The sequence below is a fragment of the Puma concolor genome, chromosome F2, assembly GCF_028749965.1.
Source record: "Puma concolor isolate L17-30 chromosome F2, mPumCon1.1.hap2, whole genome shotgun sequence".
NCBI lineage: Eukaryota > Metazoa > Chordata > Mammalia > Carnivora > Felidae > Puma > Puma concolor.
In genome coordinates, this window is record NC_141684.1 from 48,284,672 (window position 1) to 48,300,567 (window position 15,896).

A 15,896-nucleotide genomic window follows, 5' to 3' on the forward strand; every position below is an offset into this window, starting at 1 on the left:
AGACCAGGCCAGTTTTCCTGTAAACATGCCACATTCTAGAATGTGCTTGATTGCTTCCTTTAAATGTCATTTAACTTATTCCTTTATTCCTATAAACTGGAAGAAGTTAGGTGTAAAAGCTCAATTACATTCTATTTTAAACATGTTTGACTTCTATCTGTGTGTGCTTCATAAACGATTCTGTGCCTTTCAATGCCTCGCTACTCTATTATGTATCACATTAGGGGGCACATAATATCAAAGTTGCCTTCTGACTGATACAAATCTTGATCACTTGGCTAAGGTGGCAACTACCATATTTCTGTATTGTAATGATACACTTTCAATGCTAAAATAAACACAAATACACACATGTACACAGGAGTGCATGTGAAATTTTAATAATATTGGTGGATTGTATCAATCTCCAGTTTCCTAGCTTTGATGTTATGTAAGAGTTATCATTGGGGAAGGTTAGGCAAGAGTATAAGAAATCTGTTATTTGTTACAGCTGTCATGTGAATCTACAGTTACTTCAATATAATAAGCTTTTTAAAAAAAAACAGCAGCTAAGTTATGGGCTTATTTTTAGTAATATACATTGCTAACAGTGAATAAATTAACCTAATAATTGGCATTTATCATTATCAATTTTTATTCCGGTAGATTCAGTAATTATGTATGAGCTTGGTCAAGCATGTGGCATTATTAAACATGTTTAAATACTAAATTTTATAAGAAATTGTGATCATTTGCTTTCACTGTGTGCTTTTGAAGTGTATCTAAGGCAGTGGGTCAGTTGAATGGGGTACCTGTACCAAAGCATACTTTTCCTTTGTGTAACTCCAGAACGGCCATCAATTATCTTTTTCTCAAATTTCCATTTCATTTCTCTTGCCCCTTCAAACAAGCGGTGGCTTAGGATGGTAAACATTTGGATGTCTGTCTAAGGCTCAGAACTCATTGCTGGCTCCTTCTTGCCCAGATTCCATAATTTCCTATGCACTGCTCCCTCCCAACCTCCAGTCCTGTGAGACCACTTGGTAAGTCTGGCTAGCAAGGGTGGGTCCAGGGTTGAGAGCACTCACCTGGTGTCTCAGACATCTCATTCTGCCGTGAGAAGCAGTAGAAGGAAATACAGGCCTACCAACAGAGCAGAAGCCACTATCTCTTCCTCTCCCCTTTAAACATTCATATAAATTGCCCTTTCCCTTATTATTGCCATGACTTTGTCTCTCATTCACTATTACTACATGTCTGATTTTTTTTCATAGGTACCAGGTTCATTTTGGACATCAGATTTCCCAGACACTCTCTAGGCCACTCAGAAACAGTACATGATTGCTTGTAAACAAATCTATATGTATAGACAAACGTGTTTCTCTATCCCGCCCCCCCATAGCTGGTGAGTTTCCATGGTAAGAATATCATTTTAATAAATAGTCTGATACTCCTATTAAGAAGTTAGCTTGGTTTGAACAATCTCAGATATATGTTAGTCATCCTATGGTGGCTTGATGAAAAAATAGAGGAATTTGTTCTTTAAGCATGTGTGTAGGTCTCCTACAATATGCCAGACATAGCTCCCAAAGCTGATCATTCAGTGTTAAGGAAACATACTGCCCCTACTTGGGCATATAGCAGAGTGGAGCAGGGGGAAGACTGTACCACTTTAAAATTGATAATACAGCAACAGATTGTGTAAGTGCTGTGAAGTGAAATTACAGACTACTATGAAACAGTATAACAGGGTCACCTGATTTCAGTCAGCGGGCAGGTAAGACCTTTTTGTGCAAAGGAAATTTCAGCTGAAAATGAATAGATGATTCACACTTCATCGGATGAAGTGTGTGAGGAAGGGAAAGAACATTCTAAGTAGAGAAAACTGCATAGGAGAAGTCTTAAGGAAGAAAAGAGCTTTACTCTATCAGAAACTGAAACAATGCCGATGTCACTAAAACATCATGAGCACAAAAGGGACCTGCAGTGGTTGTGCACGGGCTGGAGGCAGGGACCCAGTCTGAATTCCATTTTGGATGCAGGAGGAGACAGACCGGGAGCTTTGAGTTGGCATCGCAGTCATCTCGTTGAAATACAGTGGCAGCTCAGAGTAGGATGGTGACAGCGAAGATGGCAAGGAATCAAGAGGTTTCAGATGCTATTTCAGAGGTGGGGAAGGCTGGAGGAAGCCCACAGTGGCAGGCGAGGGCTGAGGAACCAATGATGCCTTCTGTAATGTTCAGTTTAGACACGCGAGGCATTCATAGATTTACATCAAGTTGTTGGCTAAATAACGAATCTATGTATCAGAAGAGAGGTAAAAGTAGATCAGGTCTACTAATTGGTTTCGAAAAAGTCTGAAAATAGCACCCTCTTCAGACAGCAGGAGGATCCTTTTTCTCCATAGTTGTCAGCAAACAATATGCCTGTATTAAGACAGAGTTTTAGGGGCGCCTGGGTAGCTCAGATGGTTAAGCGTCTGACTCTTGATTTTGGCTCAGGTCATGATCTCATGGTTCATTAGATCGAGCCCCGCATCAGGTTCTGTGCTGAGAGCATGGGGCTTGCTTGGGATTCTCTCTCTGCCCCTCCCTGGTTCGTATGCTTTCTCTCTCTCTCTCTCTCTCTCTCTCTCTCTCTCTCTCTCAAAATAAATAAACATTTAAAAAAAAAACAAAGAGATATGGGGCTCCTGGGTGGCTCAGTCAGGTAAGCATTGGACTTCGGCTCAGGTCATGATGTCGGGGGAGGTGGGTTTGAGCCCCACATCTGGTTCTATGCTGAGGGCTCAGAGTCTGGAGCCTGCTTTCGATTCTGTGTCACCCTCTCTCTCTGCCCCTCCCCCATTCACGTTCTCTCTCTCTCTCTCTCTCTCTCTCTGTCCAAAATAAACATTAAAAAAAAAAAAACAGAATTTTAAAGGGAATTAAAAAAAAAAAAGCAAACCCAGTTCCTCATGTGTGTTATTGCTTCGTGGTATATAGCCTGCAGTACTCTGTGTATTTGTTATCTATGTGAACAAGGTGGTCTGCCTGGATCCCACGCTATACGGAACAAAAAAATCTGTGTAAACTTGTAGCTAACGTGTAATATTGGTGTTTAACTAGGAATTCCTCCTTGGTAATGTTTAAGTGCTTTTTTTTTTCTATAAGTTGACATTGCACATGTGCTAGTTTTGATTATTTTTAGAGTATTCTTCCACTCCTTCCAACCCCTTTTATAAGGGCTGTAGCCAAAAAAAGGCCAGTGGCAAGATAGAAACAACAGATTTAGAACTCGGTGATTCTTCTTTCTTTCCCCTTACACCAAAGACCAAAACAAAACGTACATTGTTTGGAAGGGTGAAACAGTTTGTTTCTCTCCTGCATGGTTCAAAGACCTTTGTATATCATACCTTTCTAAAAATAATGGAATATATACTAAACATCTGCCTATTGAAGTAGAACATTTGTATTCTTGTGACATCTGCATAGCTTTTGACTTCTAAAAGGATAACTTACCTTTACTTGGTCCTTTCCTCCATAAACGCGTTTTCTTTCGAGAAATATTTAGTAAGCTTCTGCCATGTGCAAGGCATTTTTGTGGAAACGGGAAACCACAAATGAACAAAGACAGATATCTTTGCCATCATGGAGTTTATATTCTAGTGGAGAGAGAATGAACAGCAAATACAACATGCATTGTGCTAAAACAGTGATCGACATGGTGCAGGAAAATAAAGGAGGGGAGTGAAATCACATGTGGGTGGGTGGAGTGTGAGAATTCAGTTTTAGGTAGTGTGGTGAGAGGAGGTTTCACTTAGAAGGGAAATTTGCATAGAGACTTAAATACCATTTTAAATATCCTCTTTCTACAAAATCGTTCGCAAGCCCCATTTCTGAAATGGCAACCTAGAGTGACTGTGACATGTTTACATCCTCTGTGACAGAATGCTTGGCAAATTACTTGTACCATTGCTTTCTACCACTCTGAGAAGACATGGATAAGTGGAATAGAAGCACAACGTGAATAACTGCAATTTATATAACTCTCTGCCAAGGCTGCTGTCAATGAGAAGTTGTTCTGAACTCACCTATGATTCCATATTACCTTCAGAATGTTTGCAAATGGACTATGCCTATCTTGAGGCAGAATTTACATTTTTTCCCCATAGTAGTGGCAAGTTGAGGCTACGTTCCTGTCTTCACACAGCAGCGTACGTCTGTCCCAAAGAGCCACGGCCGTGTCTCAGTACTGGGGAGATAGAACAATGTGAAGTGCTTGTCTGAGAAAAATTGGAATACAGTTCAGGCTTTTTCCCTGATGTTTTTCTGTCCTTCAGCTCAGAGAGGTTTGCATTTCATTGTTCCATAAATAACCATGGTCAGTTATTTCTTTATCTGAATCCAGTAGGTATTTAGCCATTTTTATTTATTATTTTAGGATAGATAGATAGATAGATAGATAGATAGATAGATAGATAGATATAATTTAAGAATAATTCATATGGAGATTGACATACTTTTAACACCCAGTTAAAAGCTCTTGTTGTAGTTAGATGAAAATGCTGGCTTTCTTTTAAATTATGAGAATATCTTCTGCTCACATACTGTTAGCAGTAAGCCCTGGACCTTCATGCCCACATATATGTCCCTGAATCAATCTTTTCATGGCCTAACTTTGTATTTTAAAGTCTGTTTAATCAAGATATGTATTAATTCCAGCCACCTGGCACCAAAAAATTATTAAGAAGAGGTTAAAAATATAAGAGGTTAATCTCTTATATTAACCTCTTAAATATAAGAGGTTAGTCTTTTTCCTGTTGGCAGGAAAGAGATGTGTGGCTAAAGCTATAATATGGCTGAAGTCTGAAGAAGAAACAAAGAGCAGGAACTAAAATTGTAAACAAAATTGTAAAGGAAAATAAGATAACTAGTTTCAATACAATTTTAACAATAATAAAAACCAATCTGCCAGGTCCTCAGAAAGTTCTTTATATTTAAAACAGTAATTATACTATGAGTCAATTATTAGTTTGTAATAACCCAATGACTAGTGTCTTGATCAGGATGACCATTGTTAAGAGACAAAGCAGGAATAGGATATGAACTTAGAGATGTTAATTAAACTAGTTCCTTCTTTATAAATCACAGCGTCTGTAGAGAAGACAGCCCAGGATAGCTAGAATGAAGTACAATTACCCAAAGATCCTAAGAAAATTTTTATATTTGGATTCATTTAGATGGGATGGGAAAACGTTCATTTTTATCATACCACCTGAAATCCAAGAATCCTCAGTTGATTGTGTGTGTGTGTGTGTGTGTGTGTGAATGACCATATGAATAACTGACAAATCCTAGAAAATCTAGTCAGGCTAAACAATTATTAGCCAAAAGATTGGGAAAGCCCTATAATAAATCACTTATTAATATCTAAGTAAGGGAAGGAGAGCAGAGAAGACTTGAGTTGGAAGTATTTTTGTAAAACATACTTATCTAAGTAGTATAAATATATAACTTCCAATTGAAATGTTGTCTGTAAATACAAATTTTTAAATAAAGTAAAATAACATAGTTTAGAATATCCTTAGTTTTTCCAATATTAAAGCACTTTGAATAGTCTTATTCTGAAATTTTCAATACAAAATATTTTAATGTAATCAAATATAGTATTTTTGAAAAATTTTTTGCCAGTAGTAAGAATTTATGGCAAAACATATTGTGTGCAAGCTAATGATTAATTCAACAACATTTATAAATACTTGCTATGGGGTAAGTCATGTATTTTCACTAGAGATAAGAGTAGACACTTTTTATTTTTTTTTTTTTAATTTTTTTTTCAACGTTTATTTATTTTTGGGACAGAGAGAGACAGAGCATGAATGGGGGAGGGGTAGAGAGAGAGGGAGACATAGAATCGGAAACAGGCTCCAGGCTCTGAGCCATCAGCCCAGAGCCTGACGCGGGGCTCGAACTCACAGACCGCGAGATCGTGACCTGGCTGAAGCCGGACGCTTAACCGACTGCGCCACCCAGGCGCCCCGACACTTTTTATATAAAATGACCAATGCTATGATTGAGTGAAGTCAGGATATTGTGAGAGTATATAGAAGAGGCAGTTGACCCAGATGGGAATCACTGTGATGATTTTTTTTTAAGATAACTTTGTTCATTTAGGGTCACCATATAATTTATCCTCCAAACCAGAACATATTTGAAGGTGAAAGAGGACTCTACTTATAATTACATGGGGGAATGTGTATAATGTAGGCATATCAAGAAGGATGGCCTCTTTATTCCATCTCCAGCATTTTAGGTGTGAGATCTTGTGTATGTCTATAAATGCATACATATCCATATGCTGCTCTCTTATTCAGGAAAACTGACTTAATTCACAAATCTGGCAGGGCCTTGTCTGTGCTACTTCTGGTTTTCCATCTAAAAGACCCCAGAGACAATGTAAAATGCTACAGTTAAATATTCTTATGTTATCTTTTAATCACACTGTGTGGATTAGAGATTTGGTGGTTAACTCCAAAAATAACTGTGATCACTGTAAGCAAGTTAATTAGATGCTTCTTTGCTTTGATGTGAGACAGTGAAAATGACACTAGTTTAGTTTTGGAAATGTTACACCATTGCACAGCGAAATGCCATGAAGGCCTGCATGTTTGTTGAGAGATGCTTTTTGCTTGCTTTGCAGGACCAGTGGTTTTGGCGAGTGAGAAACAACAGAGTGATGGATGGGTACCCCATGCAAATTACTTACTTCTGGCGGGGCTTGCCTCCTAGTATCGATGCAGTTTATGAAAACAGTGATGGGAATTTTGTCTTCTTTAAAGGTAAGGAATGTTTCCCATGTTTTGCTTTGCTGTGTTTTGGTCATTTTGTGCAGGGCCCTATAGCACGCATAGAAACAAATAAGTAAAACCTGTTGAATGAGGTTAGGTATCTTATTCAATATTCTGAAATGAACTGTATATATTGACTAGAAATATAAATGAAGTAAAATCAATGATCATGTTTAACTCTCTAATTTGTTTTCTTATAAGGCATTCTCATATATAAGTCAAATTTAGAAAGCATTGTGTGATTTCTTAAAATTTTTAGATTTGGCTTAAAAGCACCACAAGAAGTAAATTATGGGGGCTCCTGGGTGGCTCAGTTGGTCCAACTCAGAGTCCAACTTCAGCTCAGGTCATGATCTCGTGGTTTGTGAGTTCAAGCCCCAAGTCCAGCTCTGTGCTGACAGCTCAGAGCCTGGAGCTTGCTTCGGATTCTGTGTCTCCCTCTCTTTCTGCTCCTCCTCTGCTCATTCTCTCTCTCTCTCTCTCTCTCTCTCTCTCTCTCTCTCTCTCTCTCTCAAAAATAAAAAAAAAATTTAAACATTTAAAAAAGGTAAATTATGAATGAATCAATTGATTAATTACTAAAAAGCCCTTTTTTCCATTAACTAAAGAGTTTTGTGGGGTTTTTTTTCCTCTTTTAGAGTATTTGGAATTGCTTATTGTTTTTATAAAATGAAGTCTATTTTACTTCTTATTTTCATATACAGTATAATCTCTTTAGCTTTACTTGATTTAATAAGTGTGTTAAATAGTTTCCAGTAAACTAACAAATTGCTCATAAAGGCTAAGAAAACTCATGAGTAGGAAAATAAAATTCACCCAATTAATTTCGCCCAATAAAATGTATTGCTTGTTATTTATCTAAGTGACAAATTTTAATTGCACAAATACTAACTGCCTCCCATACAAAAGTGAGATTACCTGAGAAAGTGAACTTAGTCAAGTGCCTGGAATCCTATCCTCAAAACTTTCTAGCATCCAAAACAATAAATCATAAGTGTGTGAGGGGAACACAGGGAAAGAGATTGAGTTGGAGGATTGACAGAATTGTGAGAAAATATTTGATAGAACTACTCTACAACCCAGCAATTGCACTACTAGGTACTGACCCAAAGGTTGCAAAAATACTGATTCAAAGGGGCACGTGCACCCCTAAGTTTATATAACAGCGCTATCAATAATAGCCAAATAATGGAGAGAGCCCAAATGTCCATTGACTGATGAATAGATAAAGAAGATATGGAATATCTATACAATGGAAAATTACTCAGCCATAAAAATAATGAAATCTTGCCATTTGCAATGACATGGATGGAGCTAGAGTGTATTATGCTAAACAAAATAAATCAAAGAAAGACAAATGCCATATGACTTCACTCATGTATTTAATGAATTTAAGAAACAAAACAGATGAACATAGGGGAAAGAAAAAAAAAGAGGGAGGCAAACCATAAGAGACTCTTAATGATACAGAACAAACGGTTGCTGGAGGAGAGGTGGGTGGAGGATGGGCTGGATGGGTGATGGGCATTAAGGAGGGCATTTGTTGGGATGCTCACTGGGTGTTATGTAAGTGATGAATCACTAAATTCTACTCCTGAAACCAATATTACACTAAATGTTAACTAACTGGAGTTTAAATAAAATTTTGAAACAAACTAAAAAGATATTTGAGCTGAAACTGAGCAGAACATATCGATGGATTGCTGACTGATTGACTGATTGATTGAGTATATTAGCAAGAGCTTAAAGGACTGAAAAGAAGCTTAAACAGGGATGGAGGTAGAAGGGAAGAAAAGGGGATCTTAACACCCCCCCCCCAAGAAAAGTAATTATTCCCGGGATCAAACTAGGTGAATTTGTAGTAATAATGAGAATAATGAAAACCTAGGGTATAAGAAACACTTGTAATATTTTAAGGGAGATCCAAACTATCCATATAAAATGAAAGTTAATACCTGGAATTTATTTTCTCTTTACAGTTCGTTCCTGGAGAAAAGCGGGGTAGAATACATTAGTTATAAGTACATGAGGATTCTGCAGGCACACTGCCAATTTTTAACACTTACTAGCCGTATGAACCGGGCAAGTCTCTCTGTCTCAGTTTCTCTATCTGAAAAATGGGGTTAGCATTACTCCCCATCTCAGAATTAGTTTGAGGACTGAATTAATTACTACATGTGAGACACTTTCTCACTTGGCACACATAAGTGTTCGATAAATGTCAGCCATTACTCTTACTAGTATGATATTGGTAATCTTACTGCCCTCCTGCTATCCACAATAAGCATGTAAATGAAGTGGACGTGCAGGTACATTGCACCACTGTGGACAAAGAAAAGATAGCGGCAAAAGGTTCTGAATCTTCGGGGCATGATATTTTGGAAGGAAATTCCCCTCCCCTACACTTTTCTTTGGTCCTATGAGCAATGACAACAGAAAGAAAGGAGGAATAAGCCTGAGGTAGCTTTCAGCTTGAAGGCTGTCCCCAGAGGCCCTGTCTCACCACAGAATCATTAGTGCTCTCTGACAAAACTGCCTGAGCAGAACCGGGCCTAGTCATAAATCAGTGTTCTGACAGCTCTTTACTGCCTTAGGGCCTTCTCACCTTTATTCAGTTTGCTTCTCCTCACCCATTCACTTGTGGAATGGGCACCTCCTTTTCAGTTTCTCAACAGCCAACAGAAAAGGCACCTCCTCAGAATGTCCCTCTGTCCACCCTCTTTAAAGTCACGCCTTCCAGCTTGCACACAGTGTATGGAAAAAGTTGAAGTCACCTCTAGCATTCAAATGTAAATTACCTGAGAGATTTATCATATTTCCTTGCCACATTATTGTATTTTCAGTTCTTAGAACAGTGCTGGTGCATAGTAGGTGCTCTACGAACACTTGAATGAAAACAGTATAGGTGAATATGATGTGACTCAGTATGGTGTTTCTGATGTCACAACGCTAGCAATAGGAATAACTTTGCTTCGTGTCACAAATTTATTCAACTCCTGGCATGTTGTGTTTGCCAGTGATCTCTTCTGGTATATTGCCGGTTATCAAGAAATGTCTGATCTTAGAACTCTTGTCTGTCCACGGACCTTGTTGTGGTGCTTCCTTCCTCTAGTGTTCTCTCCACAGTACTTTCAGGGAAACCTTCTCCACACCCAGCCATGAATCTGCAGCTCCCCTGTTCCAATCATCACTGCTTTACCAGAGGGAGCCAAAAGCTCTGGGTAATGGCGGTAAGACCACCCCCTTCCCTAGTATTCACCTCCCCTCTGGCAGGAGAGCTAAGGCCCCAGAATTCTGGACTTCAGTTAATACACCACCCCCCTGTGCTACCCTCACCACAATAATCACAATCAAAGTGACCATTCCAGCTTGCCACCATCTCTTTATATCTTTGATCACCTCAAAAAGTCCAACTTTTCTGAGGGATCAAATCATTCCTCATCCCAAAACCATCCTCCTCGTTTTGCTCAGTGGGCCATGAAGCAGTCTACAGCTCATCCCTAGCATTCCAATCTCCCTCCCTGCTCTAATTCTCTACATACCATCTAGAAACTATACATTTAACTGATTTATTGCTCATAGGTATCCTTCCCGCTAGAATATCAGCTCCATAAGGGCAAGTTCTTCTCTCCCCAACTTTTTTTTTCTTTTTTCTTTTTTACTGTTATATTCCCTGTATCTTCAATCAGGGATTGACAGACTTTTTCAATAATGACCAAATAACGAATATTTTAGGCTTTGCTGCCCATGCCATCCCTATTACATATCCTTTCTTTTAACCTTTAAAAATGTAAAAAAAAAAAAAAAACAAAAAAAACTCTTCCTAGAGCATGGGCTGTACAAAGGCAGGCATTGGTCATAGTTCGCTGACCTCTGTTTTATTTTTTTTTTTAATTTTTTTTTCAACGTTTATTCATTTTTGGGACAGAGAGAGACAGAGCATGAACGGGGGAGGAGCAGAGAGAGAGGGAGACACAGAATCGGAAACAGGCTCCAGGCTCTGAGCCATCAGCCCAGAGCCTGATGCGGGGCTCGAACTCACGGACCGCGAGATCGTGACCTGGCTGAAGTCGGACGCTTAACCGACTGCGCCACCCAGGCACCCCCGCTGACCTCTGTTTTAAACAATACCTGGGATATAGTAAACAGTAAACAAAGATTTATAGAACAAATAAAGAACAAAGTTCAAATCCCAATCTCTGTCCGTATTCACAGCCCAAACTTTAGGCAAAATTATATGTATGCATATTTGTCATATGCAGTGAGAGTTGTCAGTACCTAAGTTATAAAATCATGCAAACAACAGCAACTTATTCTCTAAAACTGTGATTAACTTGATATTCTTAACAGAACCTTTGCTCTTTGGTATGTTAAAGTATAGTGTATCAAAATATATTGACGTGTCTCTGCTTCCAGCTGAGATGGAACAATAGGGATCAGATTTACCCTCCTACGTAAACTCACCAACAATTGGACAAAGTATTTAAACAATGATTTTCATGACACTGGACAGCAAGAAACAAAGGTTAGTGAACCTGAGAGTCAGGAAATAAAGAGAAATGATCCCGGATCCCAGTTTCCTGTTCGGGGAAAGTTTCCAGGCCATAGAACAAGTTGGGGTGGGGGGTGTCCAGGTGGTGTTCAGAAGACTGTCTCAGTTGAAGGTAACAGAGCAGAGAGTCAAAGCATAACAAGGTGGTTACAGTGCCCAGAACAAAGCAATGCCAAGGAGAGATGTGTACAGAGTGAGCATGCACACATCAGCAGAGGAACTCCCTAAAATATGGGAGAAGGAACTGGTCAGCATATGTATGTCGAGAAACTACTGAGGTGTAGAGTAAGAATCACTTCATAGGATGAAATAGAAGAGTTCCTGACTCTTACACAGAGCTAACAGTACTTATTCCCACCAGCCACCCCTCCATGGGCATCAGATAGAGTACTGAAAAAGGTCTTCTCTCAGAAGTGGGTAATGATTATCATAGAAGGAACATGTTCCACTCCTACCTAACAAATCTTGAAAGACCTGAAGCAATCAAATTGTTTCCAAGTAACATTCCTAGAGCAAAGATAAAGCATATTTATAAGGATACAAAAATATTCACCCGATGAGGTAAAACTTACAGCATCTAACCTCTCCCATAAGACTGGGAACAGACAAGGATGTCACACTTGTCCATTTTATTCAGTTTTGTACTGGAGATTTTATGTAGTGTAAAAAAAGGCAAGAGAGGAGCGCCTGGGTGGATCAGTCGATTGAGTGTCTGACTCATGATTTTGGCTCAGGTCATGATCTCATAGTTTGTGGCTTTGAGCCCCGTGCTGATATCACAAAACCTGCTTGGGATTCTCTCTCTCCCTCTCTGTCTGCCTCTCCCTCCCTCTCTCTCTCTCTCTCTCTCAAAATAAATAAACATTTTTTTAAAAGGCAAGAGAGGGGAACCTGAGTGGCTCAGTTGGTTAAGCATTGAGTTCAGCTCAGGCCATGATCTCATGGTCCATGAGTTTGAGCCCTGCATCAGATTCTGTGGTGACAGCTTGGAGCCTGGAGCCTACTTCAGTTCTGTGTCTCCCTCTCTCTCTCTGCACCCCTACCCCTCTTGCACTCTGTTTCTTTCTCAAAAATAAATATTTCAAAAAAATTTTTAAAGAAATATAATAAATAAAACTATATTCATGGACAACATGACTGTCTATGTTGAAAATCAGATGCAATCAACCAATTATCTATAATGAACAAGTGAATTTAATAAGTATACAGGATATAAGATCATTATACAAAAAGTAATTGTATTTCTATACAGGAACTGTGAGGGGTCTGATTTTTTTATCCTATTTGTAAGCTACCATGTTGGCCTGCCTCACTTTCATGGATATTGGTAGAAACACAAGATTCCTGAGTCAGAGAAAAAGAAAGAGACAAAAGTGTAGCCAGAGTATAGCCTTTGTATGACTCGCCTAAACCCCTGATTCTCAAAGGCTGATATGAAGAGGGCCAGGTGACACCTGTACGTGTAATCAGTTACATTGTAGGAAAGGAACCACAAGCTTAGAGAACCTAAATATTTCATAATGAGCAGTAAGCCTGCTTAAATTTTATCCCAAAGGGAAACATTTTCTATATTATACTGGACAATAAACAAATCTTTCCTTTGCTGTGGAGGAGGCACACTCTATAACCCAAGATTGTTTTTGTTATACAAATATATTTGTAAATATAGTCTAGAACAAAGACAGTCATTGCCTCTGCTCACCAGACATGCTGAAAATCAAGTGACCTATGGAGAATTATCTCCCATCACATAGAAGCAAACAGTCATGAATTGAAAATTTAAGAGAAAAAAATTACAATAGCATCAAAAAGTATCAAAGACTTAGGGATCAATCCAAAAGATACATGAATAATCTCTACACTGAAAACTATAAACTTTTGCTAAATGAAGTAAAGAAGACAAATAAATGGAAAAATATGTCTTATTGATGTGGAAGACTCAGTATTATTATAACTCTCACCAAATTTATCTGAACATTAAGTGCAGTCCCAATCAAAATCCCAGGAAGGCTTTTTGTAGAAATTATCATGCAGATTCCAAAATTCATGTGCAAATACAAAGGACCTAGTATAGACAAAACCACTTCTAGAACACTAATTAAGCACTGAAAGTCTTATTTTAGACCTATAGTAATCAGTGTGGCATTGTCATAAACAATTAAAAGAAATCTGTGTAATAGAATTGAGTCCAGAAACAGACTAAGAACAGATATACAAGTAATTCTGACAGAGGTACAAAGGAAATTCAGTGGAGAAAAGATAATCTTTTCAACAAATGGTGCTGAAAACATAGGATATCCATATGCAAAAAAATAAACTCTAATCCAAACTTTGCACCATATATAGAAATTATCTAAAAATGGTGCTAACATCTCTAAATGTAGAATCATAACTATAAAACAACTAGAAAAAAATAAGAGACAAATATATGTGACTTTGGTTTAGACAAAATTTCTTATGTTTGATGCCAAAATCACAATCCATAAAAGAAAACTTAATGAATTGGATTTCATCCAAATTAAAAATCTCTGCTCTTCAGGGCACCTGGGTGGCTCAGTTGGTTAAGCATCAGACTCCTGATTTTGGCTCAGGTCATGATCTTGCAGTTCATGGGTTCAAGCCCTGCATCAGGCTCTGCACTGACAGCATGGAACCTGCTTGGGGTTCTCTGTCTCCCCTGTCTCCCTCTCTCTCTGCCCATCTCCCAGTCATGAGCTCTCTCACTCTCTTTCTCAAAAGTAAACATTAAAAAAAATTCTGCTCTTCAAAGATACTTTGAAGAGAATAAAAGACATGCCAAAGACTAGATTTATGCAAACCATATATATGAAGGATTTGTATCCAGAATATATAAAGATGTCTCAAAACTGAAAAAGAAAATAAGCAACTCAATAAAAGTGAGTGAAGGATTTCAGTAGAAACTTCACCAGGGATGGTATATGGATGGCAAATGGCCACATAAAAAGATGCTTAACAGTATCAGTCATTAGGAAGATGTAAGTTAAAACCACAATGAGATACTACTGCATACTTGTTAGAATGGCCAAAATTAAAAAGACTGATCATGCCAAGTGTTGATAATTCCTTTAAAACATAAATACATAGCTACCGTATGAACCAGCCATTGCGCTCTTAGGTATTTTCTCAAGACAAATGAGAACATATGTCCAAAGATATCTACCCAAATATTCAAAACATAAGTATTTGTAATCACCTCAAATTAGAAATAATTCAAATATCCTCAACTGATGAATGGATGATGAAACTGATATGTCAATATAATGAAATACTACTTAGCAATACAAAAGGATGAATTACTAACTTACATTACAACATGGATGAACCTCAAAATAATTACGCTTAGTAAAATAATTCAGACAAAAAATAGTACTCATATTAAACTCTAGAAAATGCAAATTGATCTATAGTGACAGAAAGTTGCTGAGGACAGGTGAGAATTGAGCAGGAGGGAATACGGAGGAGCATGAGAAATTTTAGGGTGATCAGTATATTCACTATCTTGATTGTATTGATATTTTGACATATACATACATATGTGAAAACTTAACAAATTATGTACTGAAATAGGTGCTATTTATTGAATGTCAGTGGTACCACAGTACAGCTTTACTAAAAAACAGCTTTACTAAGCACATCAGTTTATGTTGGAATAGTTCAACTATTTCATAAATTTAAGTATTCTGGTGACTCTGGGTAGTAAAATTTTATTCCTTCAATGTTCCACAGTGTGTTAATTATAATCATCCAAATTAATACTATTCTGGTTTCAGTCCCTTACTTGAGCCCAGTGGTAATTAAGCAGAGTGTCCCCTTTATGAGCAGGGATGCCTCCTTCTCAGCAACCTCTCTTCTTGGTTACATTTCTAGTGTCATTGAGAATAGTAGATTGAGAAATTAACTAAGTCTTAATATAGTCTCGTTCCACTTACTGAAGATATATTTAAAACATTATATAATTTCAATTTAATCTTAGAATTTGCTGCTTATAATGATTAGAATGTATTTTCTAGTAAGTATTTTTATTGGAATGGCTATAAAATAGATTGATGCCCACATTTGAAATAATTTCATCATTGTTATTTTATTTTGCTTTTCTATATTATTTTTTCTCTGTATTATAATTTCCCTCTTCTTATTTTTATTTTTTAGTTATGTTTTACTGTGTTGTCACATATTTTTCCTTTAAGGGCCCTCAAATTTGTGTGTAATTAAACAGGTATAAGTAAGTAGGTAAATAGTTTAAGGGATTTTTTCATTCTACCTCACATATGTATGGGTGTGTTATTGTTTTTAAAAAGAACATAATGTCTCCCTTTACTAATCAAGGTACTCAGTGTAGCTGCTTGTATTAGAATGTGAGGCCAATGTACAAACCCCTCAATTTCAGCTGGTCAGCTATCTTAACATCATTCAGGTAAATTGAATATAATAGAGTAACATGTCATGAGTACAATCAAGCCAGATGTTTATATTCTCAATTACTAGTCATATTCAGGCTGAATGGTTATGGGATAA

General features: G+C 37.6%; 1 protein-coding gene across 4 annotated transcripts in view; it reads left to right on the plus strand.

Annotated features, from left to right (window-relative positions):
- Positions 1-15,896, plus strand: part of MMP16 (matrix metallopeptidase 16) — a 318,248-nt gene that overhangs the window by 243,334 nt on the left and 59,018 nt on the right. For all 4 annotated transcript variants that reach the window (XM_086695622.1, XM_086695624.1, XM_086695623.1 and 1 more), the window contains one exon: positions 6,661-6,799. In XM_086695622.1, coding sequence (XP_086551748.1) covers positions 6,661-6,799 — 139 coding nt within the window. The remainder of the gene's footprint in view (positions 1-6,660; positions 6,800-15,896) is intronic.